Source organism: Otolemur garnettii, unplaced genomic scaffold, assembly GCF_000181295.1.
Source record: "Otolemur garnettii isolate 467f Iridium unplaced genomic scaffold, OtoGar3 scaffold00001, whole genome shotgun sequence".
Lineage (NCBI taxonomy): Eukaryota > Metazoa > Chordata > Mammalia > Primates > Galagidae > Otolemur > Otolemur garnettii.
In genome coordinates, this window is record NW_003852396.1 from 38,491,951 (window position 1) to 38,513,701 (window position 21,751).

The 21,751-nt window shown below is 39.9% G+C and overlaps 1 protein-coding gene across 3 annotated transcripts in view; it reads right to left on the minus strand.

Annotated features, from left to right (window-relative positions):
* The window catches only part of DENND5A (DENN domain containing 5A), a 105,289-nt gene that overhangs the window by 61,630 nt on the left and 21,908 nt on the right, over nt 1–21,751 (minus strand). For all 3 annotated transcript variants that reach the window (XM_023514907.1, XM_003781086.3, XM_012803686.2), the window contains exons 2-4: nt 7,293–7,364; nt 6,475–6,584; nt 2,685–3,342 (exon numbers count right to left, since the gene is read on the minus strand). In XM_023514907.1, the coding sequence (XP_023370675.1) occupies nt 2,685–3,342; nt 6,475–6,477 (661 nt within the window). In that variant the 5' untranslated portion in view covers nt 6,478–6,584; nt 7,293–7,364. The remainder of the gene's footprint in view (nt 1–2,684; nt 3,343–6,474; nt 6,585–7,292; nt 7,365–21,751) is intronic.

The following is a 21,751-nucleotide window of genomic DNA, read 5'->3' on the forward strand; positions in this document are numbered from 1 at the left end:
TATTTTGAATTTTTTCTTTTGGGCGGGGGCAGGGTTTGAACCCACCACCTCCGGTATATGGGTCTGGCGCCCTACCCCTTTGAGCCACAGGTGCCGCCCAAAAATTACTATTTTGAAATCATCATAGAAATACGTAATCAAACTAAAATCAACAACAGATGCTAAAATGATTAAATAAAAATTTAAAAACAGTATAGATACAACATTTCAAAGTACTTCCCTACAATTTACTTATTAACAAAGAGAAAAACAACTTTGCAATTAAAAAACCTACAAACATCATCTTAATCAAGTGATCAAATTAGTATCACCAAAAATGGGACAGATACTATGTTTTTTCTGTAATGGTAAAAATAGACAGTATGTGCCTCCTGATATAATATATGGAGAGAAGTACAATGTTACTTCTGTAACATTCCAGACAAAAATTTGTACCCTAGGCTGGGTGCAATGGCTCATGCCTGTAACCCTAGCACTCTGGGAGGCCAAGGAAGGCAGACTGCTTGAGCTCAGGAGTTGGAGACCAGCTAAGTAAGAGTAAGACCCCATCTGTACTAAAAATATCCAGGCATTATGGTGGGCGCCTATAGTCTCAGCTACTTGGGAGGCTGAGGCAAGAGGATTGCTTAAGCCCAAGAGTTTAAGGTTGCTGTGAGCTGTGATGCCATAGCACTCTACCCAGGGCAACAGAGTGAGAATGTGCCTTAAAAAAAAAAAGAAAAATTTATAACCTCAATCTAATTGAGGAACATTCTACAAAATAATTTGTACTCTCCAAAAATGTGTGTTATAAAAGAACAAAAAAAGGCTGAGAAACTGACAATGAAAAGCAATGTATAATATTGAACTAGATTCTAAACAAGGATGAAACGTGAATATAGTATTTTGATTAATGCTAGGTTTCCTAAATTTGATAATTGTATTATAATTATGCAAAAGAATGTCTTTATTCTTAGGAAATAAAAGCTTGAGCATTTAGAAGTCAGGAGACATAGTATCTATATAACTCTCAATGGTTCAGTTATGTTTACACATATACAGAAACAACAGCAATAAAGCAAAATATGGCAAAATGTTAATAACTGGTTAATTTGAGAGGGCATACATGTGCAATGGTTCTTTGAACCCTCCTGGGAACTCATGTTTCATAAGTTGGAAATTATTTAAACTAAGTCAAAGAATTAAAGCCTCTGATGGCTATGCATGTACCTCAGAGTAAAAGCCAAAGTCAGTCTTACAAAATCCTACCACCTGACTTGCTGTTAAGCATAACATCATCTCCTACTACATTCCTATTCATTTATACCATTCCATTGTCCCAGGTTTCTCACTGTTCTCAAACACACAAAGCACATTCTTATTTTAGACACTCAATACTCTGGGCGTGTTCAACCTATGCAGACCCTAGGCCACATGCTGATTTTGTGAGGACTTTTTTTGCTTAACAGTGGGGTCAGATGTCACAAAAAGTATGCAAGGACCTTTTCTTTTGCTCATCAGCTTTCATTTGTGTATTTACTATGTGGCCCAAGACAACTTTCATTCTTCCCATGTGTGTCAGAGTTTAAAAAAAAAAACATGTTGGCCAACTGCAAGTTTGTATCTCCTGTACCCTAAAAGGGAATTCTTTTCCTACAGATAATAATAAGAGGTCACTCCGAGAGGCCTAACCTAATCAGCCTATTAAAAATTAGAACTTCTCTTCCCCAAACACTATCCTTTTACCTGTTTTATATTTTTCTTCATAACTTTTATTGACTACCTTACAAACTATAGATTTTCTTTATGTAATCATCTCTCTTTCCCCACTAAAATGTAAAGATTCTTCTCTATTTTGTCTACCACTGCCCTTAAAACAATGACTGGCACCCAGTACATTTTCAATAAATATGTACTAAATAAATCTGAATAAATTAATTTCATGTTACCAGTCTGGCTCGTTTAAAAAGCACCTACTTGTTTCTGATCTACTTACTATTTTCTCCAAATATGCTGCTCACACGCAACCTCTCATTTAACTAAACAAACAACAGAAAGAAGCAACACATCCTCATTATCTCAAACATATTTTCTCAATACATAAAGGAGTGTCCTTTGTGAATCCCTGATTTTACTGTCAGCTTGAGGAAGGAGCAGAAATAACTCTGCAGAATGAAAGAATAGAATTACTAGCTATCAATTTCCAGTGACTATCACCTCCCATCCCTCTTTTCAGCTTCAATCAAAAAGCACATCAAGGCTCAGCATCTATAGCGCAAGCAGCTAAGGCGCCAGACACATAAACAGAGCTGGCAGGTTCAAATCCAGCCCAGGCCCACCAAATAACAATGATGGCTGCAACCAAAAAATAGCTGGGAGTTGTGGTGGGCGCCTGTAGTTCCAGCTACTTGGGAGGCAGAGGCAGGAGACTCGCTTGAGCCCAGGAGTTGGAGGTTGCTGTGAGCTGTGATGCCACAGCACTCTACCCAGGGGGATAGTTTGAGGCTCAGTCTCAAAAAAAATAAGAAAAAGAAATACTGGCCTTCTCACATTCCACCATTTACCATTTGCCACCTACCTGCAAAAGACCTAGTTTTACTCAAATTATAACACCCTTTGCCCTTTATAGTCAGCCCCATTGTATGTGAATATGGAAAGAAGGAAAGCCTTCTGCAGGCACAGAACTCTAGTAAGTACTGACTTACGCTGTGAGTAGAGCAGGATCTGAAACTCCAGAAGGGCACAAGTAAAAAGCTGAAACACATTCTCTACCCCAAGCAGTTCAAAAACCTCTTTGACAGGAAAGTCAAATAGAGGAAGCTCATTAGTACTTGGTCTCTGGCAGATTATTGGCCCATAGACCCCAGAAAACTTCAAGGATCGGCCAGGGGGTGGGAGTGGCACCTCATAGAGTACGTTGTATATGTAGCTCTCAAGGGGCAGTGGAGGGGGCTGAGGTGAAGTGACTGCCTGGTGGAGTTGCTCCAGCACACTCCGGCACGCCTTCATGAAGGACATGGGTGCGATGAGGCAGATGCACTTGGAGACATAGAGAGTGTCCCGGCTGATGTCATAGGAGTTGAAGCGCTGCAGTTTAGTCACAGGAGTGCCTTCACCATCCTCCATGCTGCTCTGGTCTCTGCCATCAGCAGGGGGAGCATGTAGAACATCATACTCAGCATTGTGCATGTGGTAGAGGGTCTGCATTGCACTGCAGATCTGCTTGCTAGTCACCTCTTCGTAAAACGTGAGGGCAAACCCAAATGTCCGAGAGCCATCCTCCCTTGTGATAATAAAGGCATGGAACTGGGGCTCCCTGGGATCAGCCTGGGTCTTGAATGCCAGCCCTTTGGGCATGCAGAGCTGCAAAAGACAAGGCAACAAGCAGTGAGCTCATCGCGGATCCCCTCTGCAGACCACCACCACTATTTATTTATTTATACAGCACCTACTAAACTTGGATTTACATCTGCCCTAAACTCTCCCTTTCTAATGCAAGGGAGTAAATTATAATGCAGTCATCAACTATACAGGAGTATATAAAAAGTACTAAAGAAACATAGAAAAGACAAATCAACCTGTGAACATCAGAAAAAGCTTAAAAAATGAGATTATGCTAGAATTCACCAGGCAGACAAGGAAAATAGGGTATTTCAGAAACAGGAAGAAAATGCACAGACATATGGATACGAAAGAAAGCTAGAGAATTAAGGGAAGGGTAAGAGGGTAAGCACAACAGCGTGACAGGGAGTTAAGATAAGTATTAGGAGATGATACTACAAATAGACCTAAACACAAGATAGACTCAAGTTATACCTAAAATGTTTTTTAAACTATAAAATTCTCTCACATCACATTCTCTTTTCACATCATAAAGGTGCTCATTTCATATAAACCAAGGAGATGGCATAATCAGGATAAAGATGTACTTTTTCCACTTTAACTCAGATGGGTTATATAAAGAAACTTGGATAAGTTTCTCAAACTGACCTGAATCAATCAGTCTCTATTTTCCAGTTTTACACGAACCTAACTACATAAGTGAAATGCCAATAGCCTGGGTTAACAAATACAAGAACCTACATTATGTTTTATATCCATTAGCTTTGAACTAGACTCCTCCAAATCTAGATGTTTCTAGAATATAGCATGTAAATCCACAATAAACACTGAAACAGGGAGTGGCACCTGTGGCCCAGTGAGTGGGGCACCAGTTCCATAAACCAAGGGTGGTGAGTTTGAACCTGACCCTGGCCAAACTACAATAAAAAAAAAAAAAATAGCCAGGCATGTGGTGGGCGCCTATAGTTCCAGCTACTTGAGAGGCTGAGGCAATAAAATCACCTAAGCCCAAGAGCTGGAGGTTGCTATGAGCTGTGATGCCACAGCATTCTACCAAGAGTAACAAACTGAAACTCACTCTCTCTTGTTTTGGGGGGGCTTTTTTTTGCAGTTTTTGGCCAGGGCTGGGTTTGAACCCGCCACCTCCAGCATATAGGGCCAGCGCCCTACTCCTATGTGCCAGAGGCACCACCTGAGACTCTGTCTCTTAAAAAAAAAAGAATACAGAAGTAGGAATCAAAAAACTTAATCCTCTCTAAAATTTGGTTTCCTCATTATTGTCATTGTTACATTGCCTAATTCACAGAGTTACTATAGGTATCAAACAAAATTATCACCTAAAAGCCATAGAATGCTATTAAAAATGCAACAGACGCTAAGCATGGTGGTATGTGCCTTTTGTCCTAGCTACTCAGGAGGCTGAGGCAGGAAGACTGCTGGAGCACAGGAGTTTGAAGTTGCAGTGAGCCATGATCCTGCCACTGTATTCCAGCCTGGGTAACAGAGCAAGATCCTATCTCTCTCTCTCTTTTTTTTTTTTTGTAGAAACCGAGTTTCACTTTATCACGCTAGGTAGAGTACCATGGCATGGCACAGCTTACAGCAACCTCCAACTCCTGGGCTTAGGCAACTCCCTTGCCTCGGCCTCCCATGTAGCTGGGATTACAGGCACCCACCACAAAGCCTGGCTATTTTTTTGTTGCCATTCGGCTGGGGCCGGGTTTGAACCCGCCACTCTCAGTATATGGGGCCGGCGCCCTGCCCACTGAGCCACAGGTGCCGCCCAAGACCCTGTCTCTTAAGAAAAGAAAAAAGTAACAGAGATAGTACAAAGATGTGGTTAAGAGCAAAAATATGGAACCAGACTACACTGTTCATGTTCTACCATGCAACCCTAAACAGATTATTTAACCTCTCTGGATCTTAATTTCCCATCTATAAAGTACATACATATGTTTGTGAATGTGGTCATTTAATATGACCTATGTAAGGGGTATTGTGAGGATTAAATGAGTTAATTCATGTATTAATAAAATGCCTATTAGAATGCCTCACACAAGGTGAATATTCAGTAAAGATTAGCTTATTCACAGTACTATTCTTCTATATGGAATTTGGTGGGTTTTTTGTTTTTTTTTTAAACAGAAACTCACTTTGTTGCCCTGGGTAGAGTGCCACAGCATCACAGCTCACAGCAAACTCTAACTCCTGAGCTCAAGCTATTCTCTTGCCTCAGCCTCCCAAGTAGCTGGGACTACAGGTACCCACCACAACACCCAGTTATTTTTAGAGACGGGGTCTCACTCTGGCTGAGGCTGGTTTCAAACTCATGAGCTCAGGCAATCCACCCGCCTCAGCCTCCCAGAGTGCTAGGATTTACAGACATGAGTCATTGCGCCCAGCCTAGGATTTTTTCTTTTCTTTCTTTCTTTTTTTTTTTTTTTTGAGACAGTGTCTCACGCTATTGCCCAGGCTGAAATGCAGTGACATAATCATAAGTCACTGCAGCCTCAAACTCCTGGGCTCCAGGGATCCTCCCACCTTAACCTCCTGAGTAACTGGGGCCACAGGTGCACACACCAACGGGCTCAACTATTTTTTTTTTCTTATTTTTGTAGAGAGAGGGTCTCATTACATTAACCAGGTGGTCTTGAATTCTTAGCCTCAAGCAATTACCCATCCTACCCTGGCCTCCCAAAGTACTAGGATTATAGGCATGAGCTATCACCCCCAGCCTACATGAGATTTCAAATGCTGTATGTACTAAATTTATAATGAAACAAAAATACCAATTTCTGCCGTATTACTCAGATATATACAATGCAGAATGAGAGAAAACTACTTTAAACTTCACTCATCATATAATCTCAATACAATAAACAATCAATAATAGTTTAGCACCACAAAATAAGTTCACTGATCCAATCCTACATATTTGACACAACAGAAACACATTATGATTTTAGTATATTTAATATATTCTGAGTATTTTATATATTGACTAAAATGCAGAATTATAAACAATATGCATTACAATCTCTTCTTCTACAGTTACTACACTTGGTGGGCCCACTGCTACCACAGACTGAACTCATAATCACACTACAAATTACATTGTAAACTATCTCATACTTGTATCTAACAAACACTAACCATTCCCACTGCATCTTGGTCAAAGGGATTCCATTCTACGTTCTCAGGATATCGTGCAAGAACCTTAGACTTGAATGTTCGTCTTAATGGCGTCTGCTCAAAATTTTCTCCTGTAAAAAAAAGAATAAAGCAAATGATCTCCCCAAGTTCCTTAAAACCACAGGGCTATGAATGTCTGAGCTTGGTAGTCCAGCAAGGTATAGAAATGAAGGCAAGGGGGTTAGTATGCCAACCATCTAAGAATAGGAAAAGCATTGAAGTTATGAGGTCAGTAAAGAAGCTGAAAAGTTGTAAGATGGTTAATATTATACACCACTAGCTGTCTGCTTTTCTTCGAAATGAAATTATTACTACAAACTCAATGGTTAATTTTCTTGGGAGAAAGAACAAGGAATGAAAAGAATTATATGCATCCTTCCCCACCCCCCGAAAGCCACATTTAATTTGCTTAAAGTCAACTAAAATCATAGAAGCAAAAGTTACTTTAATTTCAGAATAAACAATGCATTTAAATGATCTTTGAACGAAAACAAAGAAAGTGAAAAGATACAAGAGTATTAAGAAAGCAGATTTTAGTGTAAATCTAATGAAATCCTTTGTCAATTCAGAGTCATTTGAGATTTTGGAATTCTCCTTTGTTTCCTGCTTCCCCCCTCCTAAAAACACTATAGTATATTAAATTAAGAACCTTAGAGGAAGCAAGGAACCTAAAAGGCATAAGAAATTGAGAAGGTCAAAGGGTACAAAATGCCACTGGAGAGACATATGTAAGAACCACCAGATAGCTTTGGGTATTCCCAATTTTGTTTTGTTTTTACCTTCAGTCGTACTTGAAATGAAAGGGCTGGCACCATCCCTGGCTTTAGAAGCCTGTATGTACTGGCATAATGCTATATGACAAATGAAATAACAGAGTATTACAATAAAGCAATGTTATTCAAATTTTGACTATGACTCCAGTACAAAATACATTTTACATAATAAAACAGTAAACACATACATGTATGTGTATATATAAATTTACCTAAAGTGAAAATTTTACAAAATAATACTTACCCTTGCTATATACGATGTCCTCTCATAATTTGCCACTCTATATCACTACAACAAAAAATGCTTATTGCAGACCTACTAAGGGTCACAATTCACAGTTTGGAAAACATTATAAAAATGTATAATAGAATGAAGAGCTCAACCAATATCAAATTACTATAAAGTCACTAGTGCTTTATCTAAAAGTATACTACCCTAAATATTGCTCTTCCTAGGCAATTACGGAGTGGGGGACAAATTAAATGCACCTAAGTAGTTCAAACAAATAAATTTAATACGTGTGTCATGGAAAAATAAATGGGTCACATGGTCAAGGCAACCGAACTGAATTCTACACATATTTGCACAATAATCATGATATACGAGAGACTTAGGTATTGTAGGGAATAGAGATAAACCCGACAAAGCATCTACCCAAGGATCCTGTTAAATGCATAGGAAAAAGAACATATACAAATAAACACTTCATAAGAAGGTCATTATCTGAAAGGCTCCAGATCTTCAGCCTACATGTCTAACCATTCAGAGTGGACTGCACAGGATCCTGTTCATTTGCTTTCGTTGACAGAATAAATGCTACTCCAAATATAGTTTTCTAAGTTGGTTTGTAGTGCAACTGGCTGGTGATTATGAAGGAAGATGCATTCTGGGTGGTGCCCTTATCTCAGTGGGTAGGGCGCCAGCCATATACACCCAGGTTGGCAGATTCGAACCTGGCCCAGGCCAGCTAAACAACAATGATAACTGCCAAAAAAAAAAAAAAGCTGGGCATTGTGGCCGGCACCTGTAGTCCCAGCTACTTGGAAGACTGAGGCAAGAGAACAGCTTAAGCCCAAAAGTCTGAGGTTGCTGTGACCTGTAATGCCAAGGCACTCTACTCAGACTCTTACCTCACAAAATAAAAATAAATAAAAAATAAAACCAGAAGATTCATTCTTCATCATTACAGGATAAAATGAACCTAAAGTCAGAAAGTCTTTTACCCTAAATTATCCCAGAGATACTACTAAAGTTTCTAAAAAGGAAGCCTGTGATAAATCTATGGCACCTGTTCCAAAAACTAATAATATTTCCAGTCAGAAAGTTATTGCCTTTATAATTAAAATCTCTCTACATAGTCTCTTAAGTATTGTCTACCATCAGGAGAAGCAGCCTACTATTCACAATTTTCAACATGTGACAAACCCAACCTTCTGCTAGTAAAAGCAAGTACCCTAATTTCAATTCCTCCCATTTCCTGATACCTCCCTCCAACCAGATTCCTCTGAAACTTTCTGTTCAAGCAAATTTCCTCTCTCAAAATATATTTGGTAATCTTCACTAAAGAAGATTGGCACAATCAGCAGGAAGTTGGTAATAGCTGCAGCAACAAAGGCCTATGGCTCGTGTAGAGCTAGTCTCAGAGCTTTCAGCAACACCTGCCAAGAGCCCACCACGGCATGACTACACTTACTGTACAAAGTAATTACACAGCAAGCAGCTGACATAATGATCTTATCTGAAGTCTGAAATTTCTTAGCCTGTATTTTTAAACTGCATTAATCTCTGAAAGAAGATAACTATTTCTTTCCCCTAAGCTTCTTCACTTTTAGTTGTCACTTTGCTCATTTCTTCTTAACTCGGGTAGAAAATCCCCTCAGTAAAAACCACAAAATAAAAAAACATACAGAGAAATCAGGACAGCTATCACAGTCCTACGTGAAAGCCTCTGGAGAAAAATGTTTTCCTAAAATGGCTATAAGGCACCTCCTAAGACATGATAAGTATGTCTCAGAAGATGGGACAGGAGATTAAGGGGAGAATTTTAAACCACCAATGAAAAGAACAGAGCCAAAGGTGAGCACAATGAGCTGACGCGGTGTGTGGCCAGAGACAAGAGAAGCTATGAATTACAGGGAGAAGTGGTCATTAGAGCCGGGCACAGGGGCTCACGCCTGTAATCCCAGCACTTGGGAGGCTGAGGTGGGTGGACTGCCTGAGCTCACAGGTTTGAAACCAGCGTAAGGCAGAGTTAGACCCCCGTCTCTAAAAAATAGCCAAGCATTGTGGCAGGTGCCTGTAGTCCCAGTTACTTGGGAAACTAAGGCAAGAGGATCACTTGAACCCAAGAATTTGAGGTTGCCATGAGCTAAGATGTCACAGTACTCTACCAAAGGTGACCCAGTGAGACTCTGTCTCAAAAAAAAAAAAAAAAAGAAGAAGAAGTGGTTATTAGAACTTCTGCCCTCCTCTCCCCACCTTCTGTCCCTCCTTTTTTTTTTTTTTTTTGTGCCCTTCCATCTTTTTTCTTTATTGTTGGGGAATCACTGAGGGTACAAAGAATCAGGTTACACTGATTGCATTTGTTAAAGTCCCTCTTATACTTGTGCCCTGCCCCCAAGAGATGTATCACACATCCAGACTGTGACCCCCCCTTTCTCTCCTTCTCTCTCTCCCCTCCCTCATTCCCCTATCCTCTACCATGTACTAGCATCAATTGTCCTCATATCAAAATTGAGTACTTTGGATTCTTGCTTCTCCATTCTTGTGACGCTTAACTAAGAAGAATGAGTTTCAACTCCATTGGATTACACACCATCCAGGTTAATAAAAAAAAAAAAAAAAAAGTAAAGTCAACATCTTTTTTAGTGGCTGAATAGTATTCCATGGTATACATATACCACAGCTCCTTAATCCATTCCTGGACTGAAGGAAATTTAGAAAGTTTCCATAATTTGGCGATTATAAATTGAGCTGCAATAAACAGTCAAGTGTAAACGTGATATGATAAAATGATTTTTTTTTCTTCTGGGTAGATGCCCAGTAACGGGATTGCAGAATCAAATGGGAGATCTAATTTGAGTTCTTTGAGGATTCTCCATACTTCCTTCCAAAAAAGCTGTATTAGTTTGCAGTCCCACCAGCAGTGTAAAGGTGTTCCCTTCTCTCCATATTCATACTGGCACCTGCAGCTTTGAGACTTTTGATGTGCTGCCCCTTATACAAGCTAAAAGTGCTGGGCAGGCATGGTGGCTCACGCCTATAATCTTAGCCCTTTCGGAGGTTGAGGCTAGTGAATTGCAGAGCTTAGGAGTTTGAGAGCAGCCTGAGTAACAGGGAGACCCCAGCTCTACTAAAAATAGAAAAAATAGTCAGGTATTGCCTATGACACCAGGGCACTCTTCTCAGAGGAACAGAGTGAGACTCTATCACGAAACAAATAAGCTGAAGGAGGGAAGTTCTGTCAAAGAGTCAGGTTGTCAGCTTGGCTAATGTAGTTCAGTGGTTGGGGCGCTGGCCACATAAACCAAGGCTGGTGGGAACGGACCCAGCCCAGGCCAGCTAAACAACAATGACAACTGCAACAAAAAAATAGCCGGACATTGTGGCAGGTGCCTGTAATTCCAGCTACATGGGAGGCTGAGGCAAGAGAATCGCTTAAGCAATTCTTCTGTGAATAGGACTAGATCAGTAGCAGGTATACAATATAGTCACTGCAAAGGGAAAGGAGGTGGATGGATGAAGAGTGTTGTGAAAACAATCATATTCATTTTAGCCACATATAAGGAGTGTCAGAAAAATACAAGAAGAAGGGGATTTACCAACTTAAGATCTTTTTATTAAAATCATTCAATCTTTCACCATTTACTGAGGGCTGAGAACAAGCATTAAGGAAACTTAATGCCTCAGAAACATCACACAGACCTACCTCCTGAAACCTATGCGTCACAGGTGTCTTAATAATCCTCAATTATTTAGACCTTTGGAAATTCAAACAGAATTAGAAATGTGACATTACAACCACAACTATCCTATTATCCTAGAAACAACAACCAATTGTTTGTCCAACATACATAAAGTACTCAAACATTGGACCTGGATATAAGAATTAAAGCCCATTTCTAACAACAACTTAAAAATTAACTAGGTGTCTATCTTTGTGAACCCCAGCCTCCAGGGAAGTATATAGTTCAACAAATCAATTCTAGCAGATTCTTTTTAAAGCCTGCATACAAGGCTTTAATGGGACTTCTAATGGGTTCTTTGTTTTTTTGTTCTGGTTTGGCCAAGCCAGTAACAAACTGACATTTGTATTTCTATTTGCCTGCTGGTACTAACTCGATTCAAACAACTCTAAATGCGGGAAGCTTCAAAAGAACCCCTCAATTCTCTGAAACGGTTTATAAACTTGATTCTGAAGACGTATCTATTTTTCCGAAGAGAGAACCACAATTTTCATTAGCTCCTTGAAAGGTTTAATGACCTAAAAAAGTTAAAAACCTCAACTCTTTTCCTCCTAATTTTGACAGGAAAAATTTGACAATTAACAGACTAACTCAAATGGGCAGGTTTTCATACAGGCTAATAATATACACACTACTAAATAACTGCTTTCCAAGTTGATGCTGACCTAAATTAAGACATTATTTTCTCCTCTGCTATAACGAGAAGGCTATGTTGATTGGCTGCAAAATGCTGTCCTTTTAAACATATACATGTGAGCAAGTTACAAAAATTTTAAAAGATCAGATTCTGGAAACTTCTGCCTGAAGTGATCTGAAAGGTCATCAGAAAATTTTTACCTAAGATCTCAAAACTGCACATATAATGCATTATTTCTGTAGAGACAATGATAGTTTTGAAATAGTGAAAGCAGGACCGGTACATGTGACTCAGTGACTAGGGTGCCATCCCCATATAGTGAGGGTGGCGGGTTCAAACCCGGCCCCAGCTAAACTGCAACAAAAAACCGGGAGTTGTAGCAGGTGCCTGTAGTCCCAGCTACTAGGGAGGCTGAGGCAAGAGAATCACCTAAGACCAAGAGCTAGAGGTTGCTGTGAGCTATGACGCCTTGGCGCCCTACTGAGGGTGATAATGTGAGACTCTGTCTCAAAAAAAAAAAAAAGAAAGAATGAAAGCAGGTATGAAAGGGATATCAGCAGGTATGAAAGGGATATCCCAGTTACCCGAGAAAGATCCATGTGGTAAAACCTCAACTTGGTTTACGGTAAACTACTTAAAGCTACATCAGCTCAGATTCAAGCAAAATAAGGTAAGCATTATTTCCTAGGAAACTGTTTATGGAACACATCTGTTATATCTACATCTTGGATTAGATATACCACATAAAAGGGGTATTTCAATTTCTAGCCCTATCAGTAATCAAAGTTGAGATTCCTAATTCTACATGAAATCAGCACATTGTACCCCATAAATGCATTAATGTATACAGGATCTATGCTTTTATGATTTAATTTTTAAAAAGTAAAAATAAAATAATAATTTAAAAAGGAAGCATTACATAACACTTGAAGTTTAATAAAAAGGAAATTAGGGCATTTTGGTATCTGGCCTCTTGGAGGAAATGAGGAGGATAATATATTATCTATGAAATTACAACTGAAAAAAAGCACTTCATTAACAGAATAATTTATAATAGTGGATAAAGGTTCTGCTTCTAGTCATGGCATAGTAGCTACCAGCAGATCAACTTTCCTATAGACAACTATGAACTCTGGACAAAAACAAAAAACTACTACTTGAAGGTACTAGAGAATGAAAGTTTTTGTTTTTTGTCTTTTTGAGATAGAGTCTCACTCTGTCACCCTGGGTAGAGTGCTGTGGCATCGCCACAGCTCACAGCAACCTCAAACTCTTGGGCTCAAGCAATCCTTTTGCCTCAGCCTCCCAAGTAACTGGAACTACAGGTGCCCACCACACACCCAGCTATTTTTCTATTTTTAGTAGAGACCAGAGTCTTGATATTGCTCAGGTGGATCTCAAACACCTGAGCTTATACAAGCCTCCTACCTCAGCCTCCTGAGAATTACAGGAGTGAGCCACCACACAGAAAGTGAAAGTACTAATACATCTTTCCCCTTCAGAATCTGCCTGCTTATTTCAAAGAAGATAATAAACTGAGTGAGTTGCCCCTTTTTATGGCTTCCAGGCAGATAAGTCCTAGACTGTGCCAAAAGAGTGGTTAAACTTAGATAAAAACTCAGTCTTACTAGCTTGAAGAACCAGAGGACAGCGAAGGCAACCACAATAGCTAGGAAGTGCAAGAGGAAAATCCCAGGGTGAGTAGGGTGCTGGCCCCATATACTGAGGGTGGCGGGTTCAAACCCAGCCCCGGTCACACTGCAACAACAACAACAACAACAAAAATAGCTGGGCGTTGTGGCGGGCACCTGTAGTCCCAGCTACTCGGAAGACTCAGGCAAGAGAATTGCCTAAGCCCAGGAGTTGGAGGTTGCTGTGAGCTGTGATGCTACAGCACTTTACCAAGGGCAATGAAGTGAGACTCTGTCTCTAATAAAAAAAAAAGTGGGAAATCCCAAAGACGGGGAACCCAAAATGTGTATAAACTCTGTCTACAAAAACCAGCTGATCCCTAACCATGTATTCCTGGAGAAGCCATGAACAGTCACATTAAAGCTAAAAGAATTGATTTGAGACAAGCTACTACTCATCGCAGGCAAATAGTCAACAACAACACTAACAAAAATCAATGCTCTCAAAAAAAAAAAAAAAATCAATAGTCTCTGGAGGTAACAAAATCCAGTCTCTACTACACTATTATACCCAGTGTCAAAGACACAATCCAAGGCGCAGTGCCTGTGGTTCAGTAGGTAGGGTGCCGGCCCTATACACCAAGGGTGGAGAGTTCAAACCTGGCCCCGGTCAAACTGCAACAAAAAATAGCTAGGCATTATGGCAGGTGCCTGTAGTCCCAATTGCTCGGGAAGCTGAGGCAAGAGAATCGCCTAAGCCCAGGAGGTTGCTGTGAGCTGTGACACCACAGCACTCTACCAAGGGTAATAAAGTGAGACTCTGTCTCTTAAAAAAAAAAAAAAAAAAAAGATACAATCCAAAATTGCTCAACATACAAAGAAACAGGATAACATGACCCATTCTCAAAACTAGAGTCAATCAACAGAGACCAATACTGAGCTGATCCAAATATTGGAATTAGCAAACAAGGATTTTAAAATAGCTATGATCTTAATGAATAAAAAAATAGATTTCAACAGAGAAAGATACACTAAAATTCAGTTGACGAGCTTAACACCAGATTGTAGTTGACCAAAGACTTAGTAAACTTGAAAATAGCACATCAAAAACTATCCAACTTAACAACAAAGAAGAAAAGATTAAAGAGAAACAGCACCAGTGAAGTGGACTTCAGAACTATGTGGGGAAACAAGTTTAACACTATGAAGCAGAAAACAATATTTGAAGAATACTGACAAAAATTTTCCTTAATTTGGTAAAAAACAAAAATGTACAGATTCAAAAGGCTCAATGGACACCATGCAGGATAAATACCAAGAAAATAATACACAGTTATATCAAAGTCAAATTTTTTTTTTTTTGAGACAGAGCCTCAACCTGTCACCCTGGGTAGAGTGCTGTGGCATCACAGCTCACAGCAACCTCCAACGCCTGGACTTAAGCGAGTCTCCTGCCTCAGCCTCCCAAGTAGCTGGGACCACAGGCGCCCGCCACAACGCCCGGCTATTTTTTGGTTGCAGCCATCATTGTTTGGCGGGCCTGGGCTGGATTCGAACCCACCACCTTAGGTGTATGTGGCTGGCGCCTTAGCCACTTGAGCCACAGGTGCCGAGCCACAGTCAAAATTTTGGAAACCAAAGATAGAATATCTTGAAAGGAGCTAGAGAAAAAGGATATGTTACATTCGGGGGGAAAAACTGGAATGAAATCCTCATCAGAAACAATGGAAGCTAGAAGACATCTTATACCTTACTAACAAAAAAAGGAAAAAAAACAAAAAACAAGGCCATGAGTTGAGGCTCACACCTGTAATGCCAACACTTGGGAGGCTGAGAAGGGTGGACTGCCTGAACAAGAGTTGAGATCTGTCTCTAAAAAATTAGCCGGGCATTGTGGCAGACACCGGTAGTCCCAACGACTTGGAGGCTGAGGCAAGAAAATCACTTGAGCTCACGAGTTTGAGGTTGTGAGCTGTGACATCACAGCACTTTACCCAGGGTGACCAAGTGAGACTCTGTCTCAAAAAAAAAGAGACAATGCACCAGCTCACAATGTACTGTCTATGAAGTTACTTGGCAATAATCAAATAACTACATTGAAACACCCCTCACCTCCCCATACTCCCCCTACTCACCTGATCTGGCACCAATGACCTTTTTCTTTACTTGACTATAAAACAACTATTGAAAGGAAGACATTTTGATGACAGTAAGGATATCAAGGGTATATACTAATAGCTCTGATGGCCACTTCAGAAAGAATTTCAAAACTGCTTTGAAGAGTAGATTAGCCACTGGCATTGGTGCATAGCTTCTAATGGGGAGTACTTCAAAGGTGACCATAGTGATATTCAGCAATGACGTATACAACACGTTTACTAGGATGAGTTTGAGAACTTAATTTTCAGACTCTGTATGATATGTGGCAAAAAATTTAAGCATTCTAAGAAAAGCTATTTTTCAAAACACTTCTGGCTAGGCACAGTGGTTCACGTCTACAATCCTAGCACTCTAAGAAGCTGAAGCAAAAGGACTGCTTGAGCTCAGGAAGTTGGAAGCCAGCCTGAGTAAGAGTCAGACTCATCTCTGTAAAAAGTAGAAAAATGAGCCAGGCATAGTGGTGCATACCTATAGTCCTAGCTACCCAAGAGGCTGATGCAGAAGGATTGGTTGATTTCAGGAGTTTGAGATTGCACTGAGCTACAATGACACCACTGCACTCTAGCCAGAGCAAAAGACCAAGACTCTATCTTTAAAAAAAAAAAATGGAGAAAAGAAAAAAACGGCTCTTCTTCAAAAGGAAATTTCAGATGAATATTGTTCTTCAGTTAGCAAGATAATACATGTGAATCATTTGAAGAATACACAGCTGGCATAGATTTATTAATGGGAGAATACAATGAAAGGTTCACTGACTTTGAGAATCAGGATATCACATCAATCAGGACATTGCTAACTCCATTAGCACTTCAGCCTCACCTAGTTGATAATCACCTCAATAATTATAGACAGAACTGACTGAGTAAGTAGATGACATTTTAAAATTGTTTGGGCCAGGCGCAGTGGCTCATAATCCTTACTAGGCCTATAATCCTAGCACTCTGAGAGGCCGAGGCAGGTGCATTGCCTGAGCTCATGGGTTTGAGACTAGCCTGAGCTAGAGCAAGATCCTGTCTCTAAAATACCCAGGCGATGTGATGGGCACCCATAGTCCCAGCTGCTCAGGAGGCTGAGGCAAGAGAATCACTTAAGCCCAAGAGTTTGAGGTTGCTGTGAGCTATGATGCCACAGTACTCTCCCGAGGGTGACAAATGAAATTCTGTCAAAAAAAAAAAAAAAAAGAGGTGGCACTTGTGGTTCAAAGGAGCAAGGCGCCGGCCCCATATGCCGGAGGTGGCAGGTTCAAACCCGGCCCCAGCCAAAAACCACACACACACAAAAAAAAGAGTCTTTGAGATGTTGCAAATCTCAAAGAAAAAGAATTTGGAGTAATGTAGTCAATAATTGGATATCATCATCTAGAAAGGAAAGAAAGTAAATAGAGGCACAGTACTCTAGAATCTGCCTAGTGAATGTGACTTCACATGAAGTTTGAGATCCTACGCTATAAAATTTGACATTCTAAACAGAGACAAGGTTTTTTAATTTGTGATTTATGTCCTACCTACCTCAAAAAATAAGGCAGCATATAGGAAAAATCATATAAAAAATAAAGCAAGACAAAAAACATGAAAGCAAAGAAATAGATGAGCTTAAAACACCCATGGTACAACTTTCTTAGAAAACACAAAAAGTGACAGTTTGCTTGTAAACACACAAAAAAAATTATGTATAAAAACAAACTAAATATTAAACATTATTATTACCTCTGGAAGAGGAAAGCATGGCTAATCGCTAACTTTTTCTTTACACTTTTCTGTACTTTCCTTTTCTGTACCTTTCTGACTTTCCTATAACAAACATATGTGATTCATGATAAAGAGAGATGAGGATAAACAGATTATACTAAAAAATAAATAAATAATTTAATAGTTTGTTTCTCCTAAGCTGGTAGAGATTTCTTTTAAACTAAGATTTAGGGTGGGTGCAATAGCTCACATCTGTAATCCTAGCACTTGGATTGCTTGAGCTCAGGAGTTCAAGACCAACCTGACCAAGAACAAGACCCATCTTTACTAAAAATAGAAAAACTGAGGCAAGACAATCACTTGAGCCCGAGAGTTTGAGGTTGCTGAACTATGACGATGCCATGGCATTCTATCAGGGCAAACAGAATGAGACTTTGTCTCTTAATTAATTAATTAATAATAAAACTAGGGTTTAGATTACTAATTTAATTCCTCATTTCCATACTGCAACAATTGAGTTGATTTAACACTGATAAAGGGGGTTGTGGCTCAGGACACACTACCCCAAAGTATAAAACAGTCGATTAGATCTTAGGTTCTTATTGCATCAAAACATACTTCTTACTCATACTTTCAGCTGGTTATTCTGAAAAACAGCAAGCACAGGAGTAGCTCTGAAAAGCAATCCTTAAGTAAAAGAAAATTACATCTATAAAAGAAATCTAAATTGGGTGGCACCTGTGGCTCAAGGAGTAGGGCGCCAGCCCCATATGCCACAGGTGGCAGGTTCAAACTCAGCCCAGCCCCAGCCAAAAAACTGCAAAAAAAAAAAAAAAAGAAATCAACATTAATAAAAGTATCTATATACATAAGACAGTTGCTCCCAGAAAACTTTTATTACCTGAGAGACTTTTCAGCTGTATGATAAGACAACCTTTTTTTTTTTTTTTTTTTTTTTTTGAGACAGTCTTACTTTGTCGCCCTTGGTAGAGTGCTGTAACGTTACAGCTCACAGCAACCTCAAACTCTTGGGCTTAAGCGAGTCTCTTGCCTCAGCCTCCTGAGTAGCTGGGACTACAGGCACCCACCACAACGCTATTTTTTGGTAGCAGTTGTCATTGTTGTTTAGCAGGTCCAGGCCTGGCTCAAACTCACCAGCCTCGGTGTATGTGGCCAGCGCCCTACCCACTGAGCTACAGTCGCCATCCAAGACAACCTTTATTTACCATGCATTTTCTTCCCTCAGTCCCTCAAATAATTTGTCTCCACCACCCCCCAGAATCCCCAACCCCTTATTTATTTCTGCGCATAAGGATGTCATGTAAGCTTCAGTCATCTGGCCTTTTTTCCAATCTTATGTTTTTTGGGACTCCTATGCTTATGCATGAATTAAAATGGTTTTTCTACTGTTAATCTAATGTCAATTTAATTGATAGCCCAGCCAAATAACCTAAGACAGTAAAGCCATCTTTCTCACCCCTAAGTGAAAGGACTATAGACTATTAAAAAGAAAAAAAATTTTTCATATTTATTTGTACCTAATTAAAAGGTGAATATTAGAAGATTAGCATGTTAAGTATTCGTCTTTTTTTTTTTTTTTTTGAGACAGAGCCTCAGGCTGTCCCCCTGGGTACAATGCTGTGGCATCACAGCTCACAGAAACCTCCAACTCCTGGGCTCAAGTGAGTCTCCTGCCTCAGCCTCCCAAGTAGCTGGACCACAGGCGCCCGCCATGCCGCCAGCTATTTTTTGGTTGCAGCCGTCATTGTTTGGTGGGCCCGGGCTGGATTTGAACCCGCCACCTTAGGTGTATGTGGCTAGCGCCTTAGCCACTTGAGCCACAGGCGCCAAGCCAAGTATTCTTATTAAACTACAGAAATACATAGCTGAAGTAGTTATACAATACTAATAGAATATTTGACAACATAAATAAGCAAAATTTTAAAGTCAACTCAAACCCAAAACAACTGTAGGAGAGTCCTGACTCATCACCTGCAAAGGGATTTGCATGGCTATTATTCACTGAGAGCAAAAAAGAGAACACCCATCATTCCCTGGCATGTTACTAAACATCTCCCCCTCGGAAGAAAAGTAGGTAGAATTCATAACCTAATACTTCCTTATAGCAGAACCAAGACTCTGGAGCTGGTTTCCGAATTGAATCAGTATTTATCTCCCTTCCCAGATTACACAGATGAGTAAAGTAAGGTGCCCTCATGAATAAGATTTCAAGGTAACAATTACTTCCTTACCAGATTTCTCCTCATTCAATGCCTACTCTTTCTGTTTTGCTAAGATTTCCAAAGAAAAAAATACAAATCTTTTCCTGATCCTCAGAGACCGCACTGTTAGAACTTTCCATATATCTACTTTAAATCTTAGGAAATTATTTTTTTATTTATTTCAGATCAATATAAAGGTACGAATGATTATGTTGGAGATTTGTTGGAGGTATGATATATACCCCTACATTGTGCCCATTAAGTGAGAGCTCATCAAACCCCTCCTCCTCCCATCTCCCCCCTCCCTTTCTTCACCCTGCCCTCTCCTTCCTTCTCTCCTCTCCCCTCTTTCCCTGGCAAAAACAGTTTCTTTCCCCCTTTCTTCCTACCCTCCTTCCCTTCCCCTTTCAAATCTTGGGAAATTAAAAGTATTCCTTCTTAAAAGATCAACATGGTACTTCATGAACCCAAACTTCCCACAATTATCCAAACACATCCGCACATTTATTCCTTTTTTTGTGTTATGTGGAATGAGAAATCATGGCTGCAAAAGAAAAATAAGTATGTGATGTATACACACACACACACACATACACATATATACACAGACATGTGTATGTATGTGTGTGTACCACCTGGAGTACACTGAAAACACCTTCACATGTTATTTCATTTATGCTTCACCACAACTCTGAGGGATGTTACAGACAAGGAAACTGAAAGCATAAGGTTAAAAGGAATTAGAAACCCCTTCTCCAGATACTCTGCCTAATGTTCTGTTTACCTTGGAACTTTAGAATTTAGAGCAGTCAAGAAGTATAATTTTGGAATAAGAAAAGCTCTTAAGAGTAAGTAAGCTTCATCAGAAGGCTAAAAAGCCAGAAAATCTCAAGTTGTCTCCTGTGATACAGAGCTATATCCTCCCACATCCCATAGATCAGTGGTTCTCAACCTTCCTAATGCCGTGGTCCTTTAACACAGTTCCTGTGGGTCGACCCCCAGGTTGAGAACTGCTGCCATAGATCATAAGAGTTCCTCCTTAACTTAGGCAATCCAAAACCTCCTGGATCCTTTCACTATATCAAGCACCATCAATCTCCAAGCTCCCTTATCCTCCAGCAGTTAGGAGGACAAAGATGCCCTTTGGACCCCTCCCATGCTGCTGGAATGGTTAAAAAAACAAGGAGAGTTAACAAATGAGGCTAAAAGGGGGGGCAAACCTGCCACTAAGTGAGTTTAGCACGAAGAACATATAGATTGAAGCTAAGGACTTCCATACGTCCTTGAAAGAAAACCAATACTAAAGCCACTATTGTTGCCACAGCTTTATGTGAAAAGCTAGCTACAGGTTCTTAGAAAGAGCTCAAGAGAGCAAATGCTAGGTCAATTTTCCCTATCTTTTCAATGTCCAGTTGTATTCTCCATCTCTACATCTCTCATGGTCTCCTGTCTGGACAGACTCTGAAAATCAATCACTTCATTTAAATCAACAACCCTATAAACATTGCTCCTGCTTTCCTGAAAAATCATTAGGTCTGCTAAATACTAATCTAGGGACTCCAGCAGAATGAACAGCAGGGTTACAATTTTCCTTCCTATTTTACTTACAGAGGCAACACCTGCAGCTGACAGTCTCAAGCTATTACAGTCAAATACCATCATCTCTCTTCCTCCCCCACTTTTTTTCTAAAGTCTATCTATCTGCTATGTTCATTTATTCCCAGCTAACCATTTAACCCTAGGTCCCAATTACTATCCTCTGACTAGCATATATTCTGGCCAAATAGAATGCCTCAATGTTGCCTAAACATGTTACATGGTTCCCTGTTCACCTACCTTCTATCTCTGCTCACATCCTCTTGGTTTAAGTCTTTCCTATCCTTCAAGACCTTGTTCAAATGCCACCTTTATTATGAATTTTTCCCAGTCACTGCCAATTTATATGATAGTTCTCCCTACCGTGTCCTCTCTTAAAGCTAAAAGACATATAGTACTGTGATTTCACAGAAGGCAACATTTATTTACATTTAATTCATTTTAGCCCTTCCACTTCTATTTCCAATGAAAGCTCTATTCTTTGAAAAGAGCCAAGCTTATCCTTTTTTTCCTAATACACCTTAGAATTCTGATATCAGAATCAGAGAATTAAACATTGAGTAGG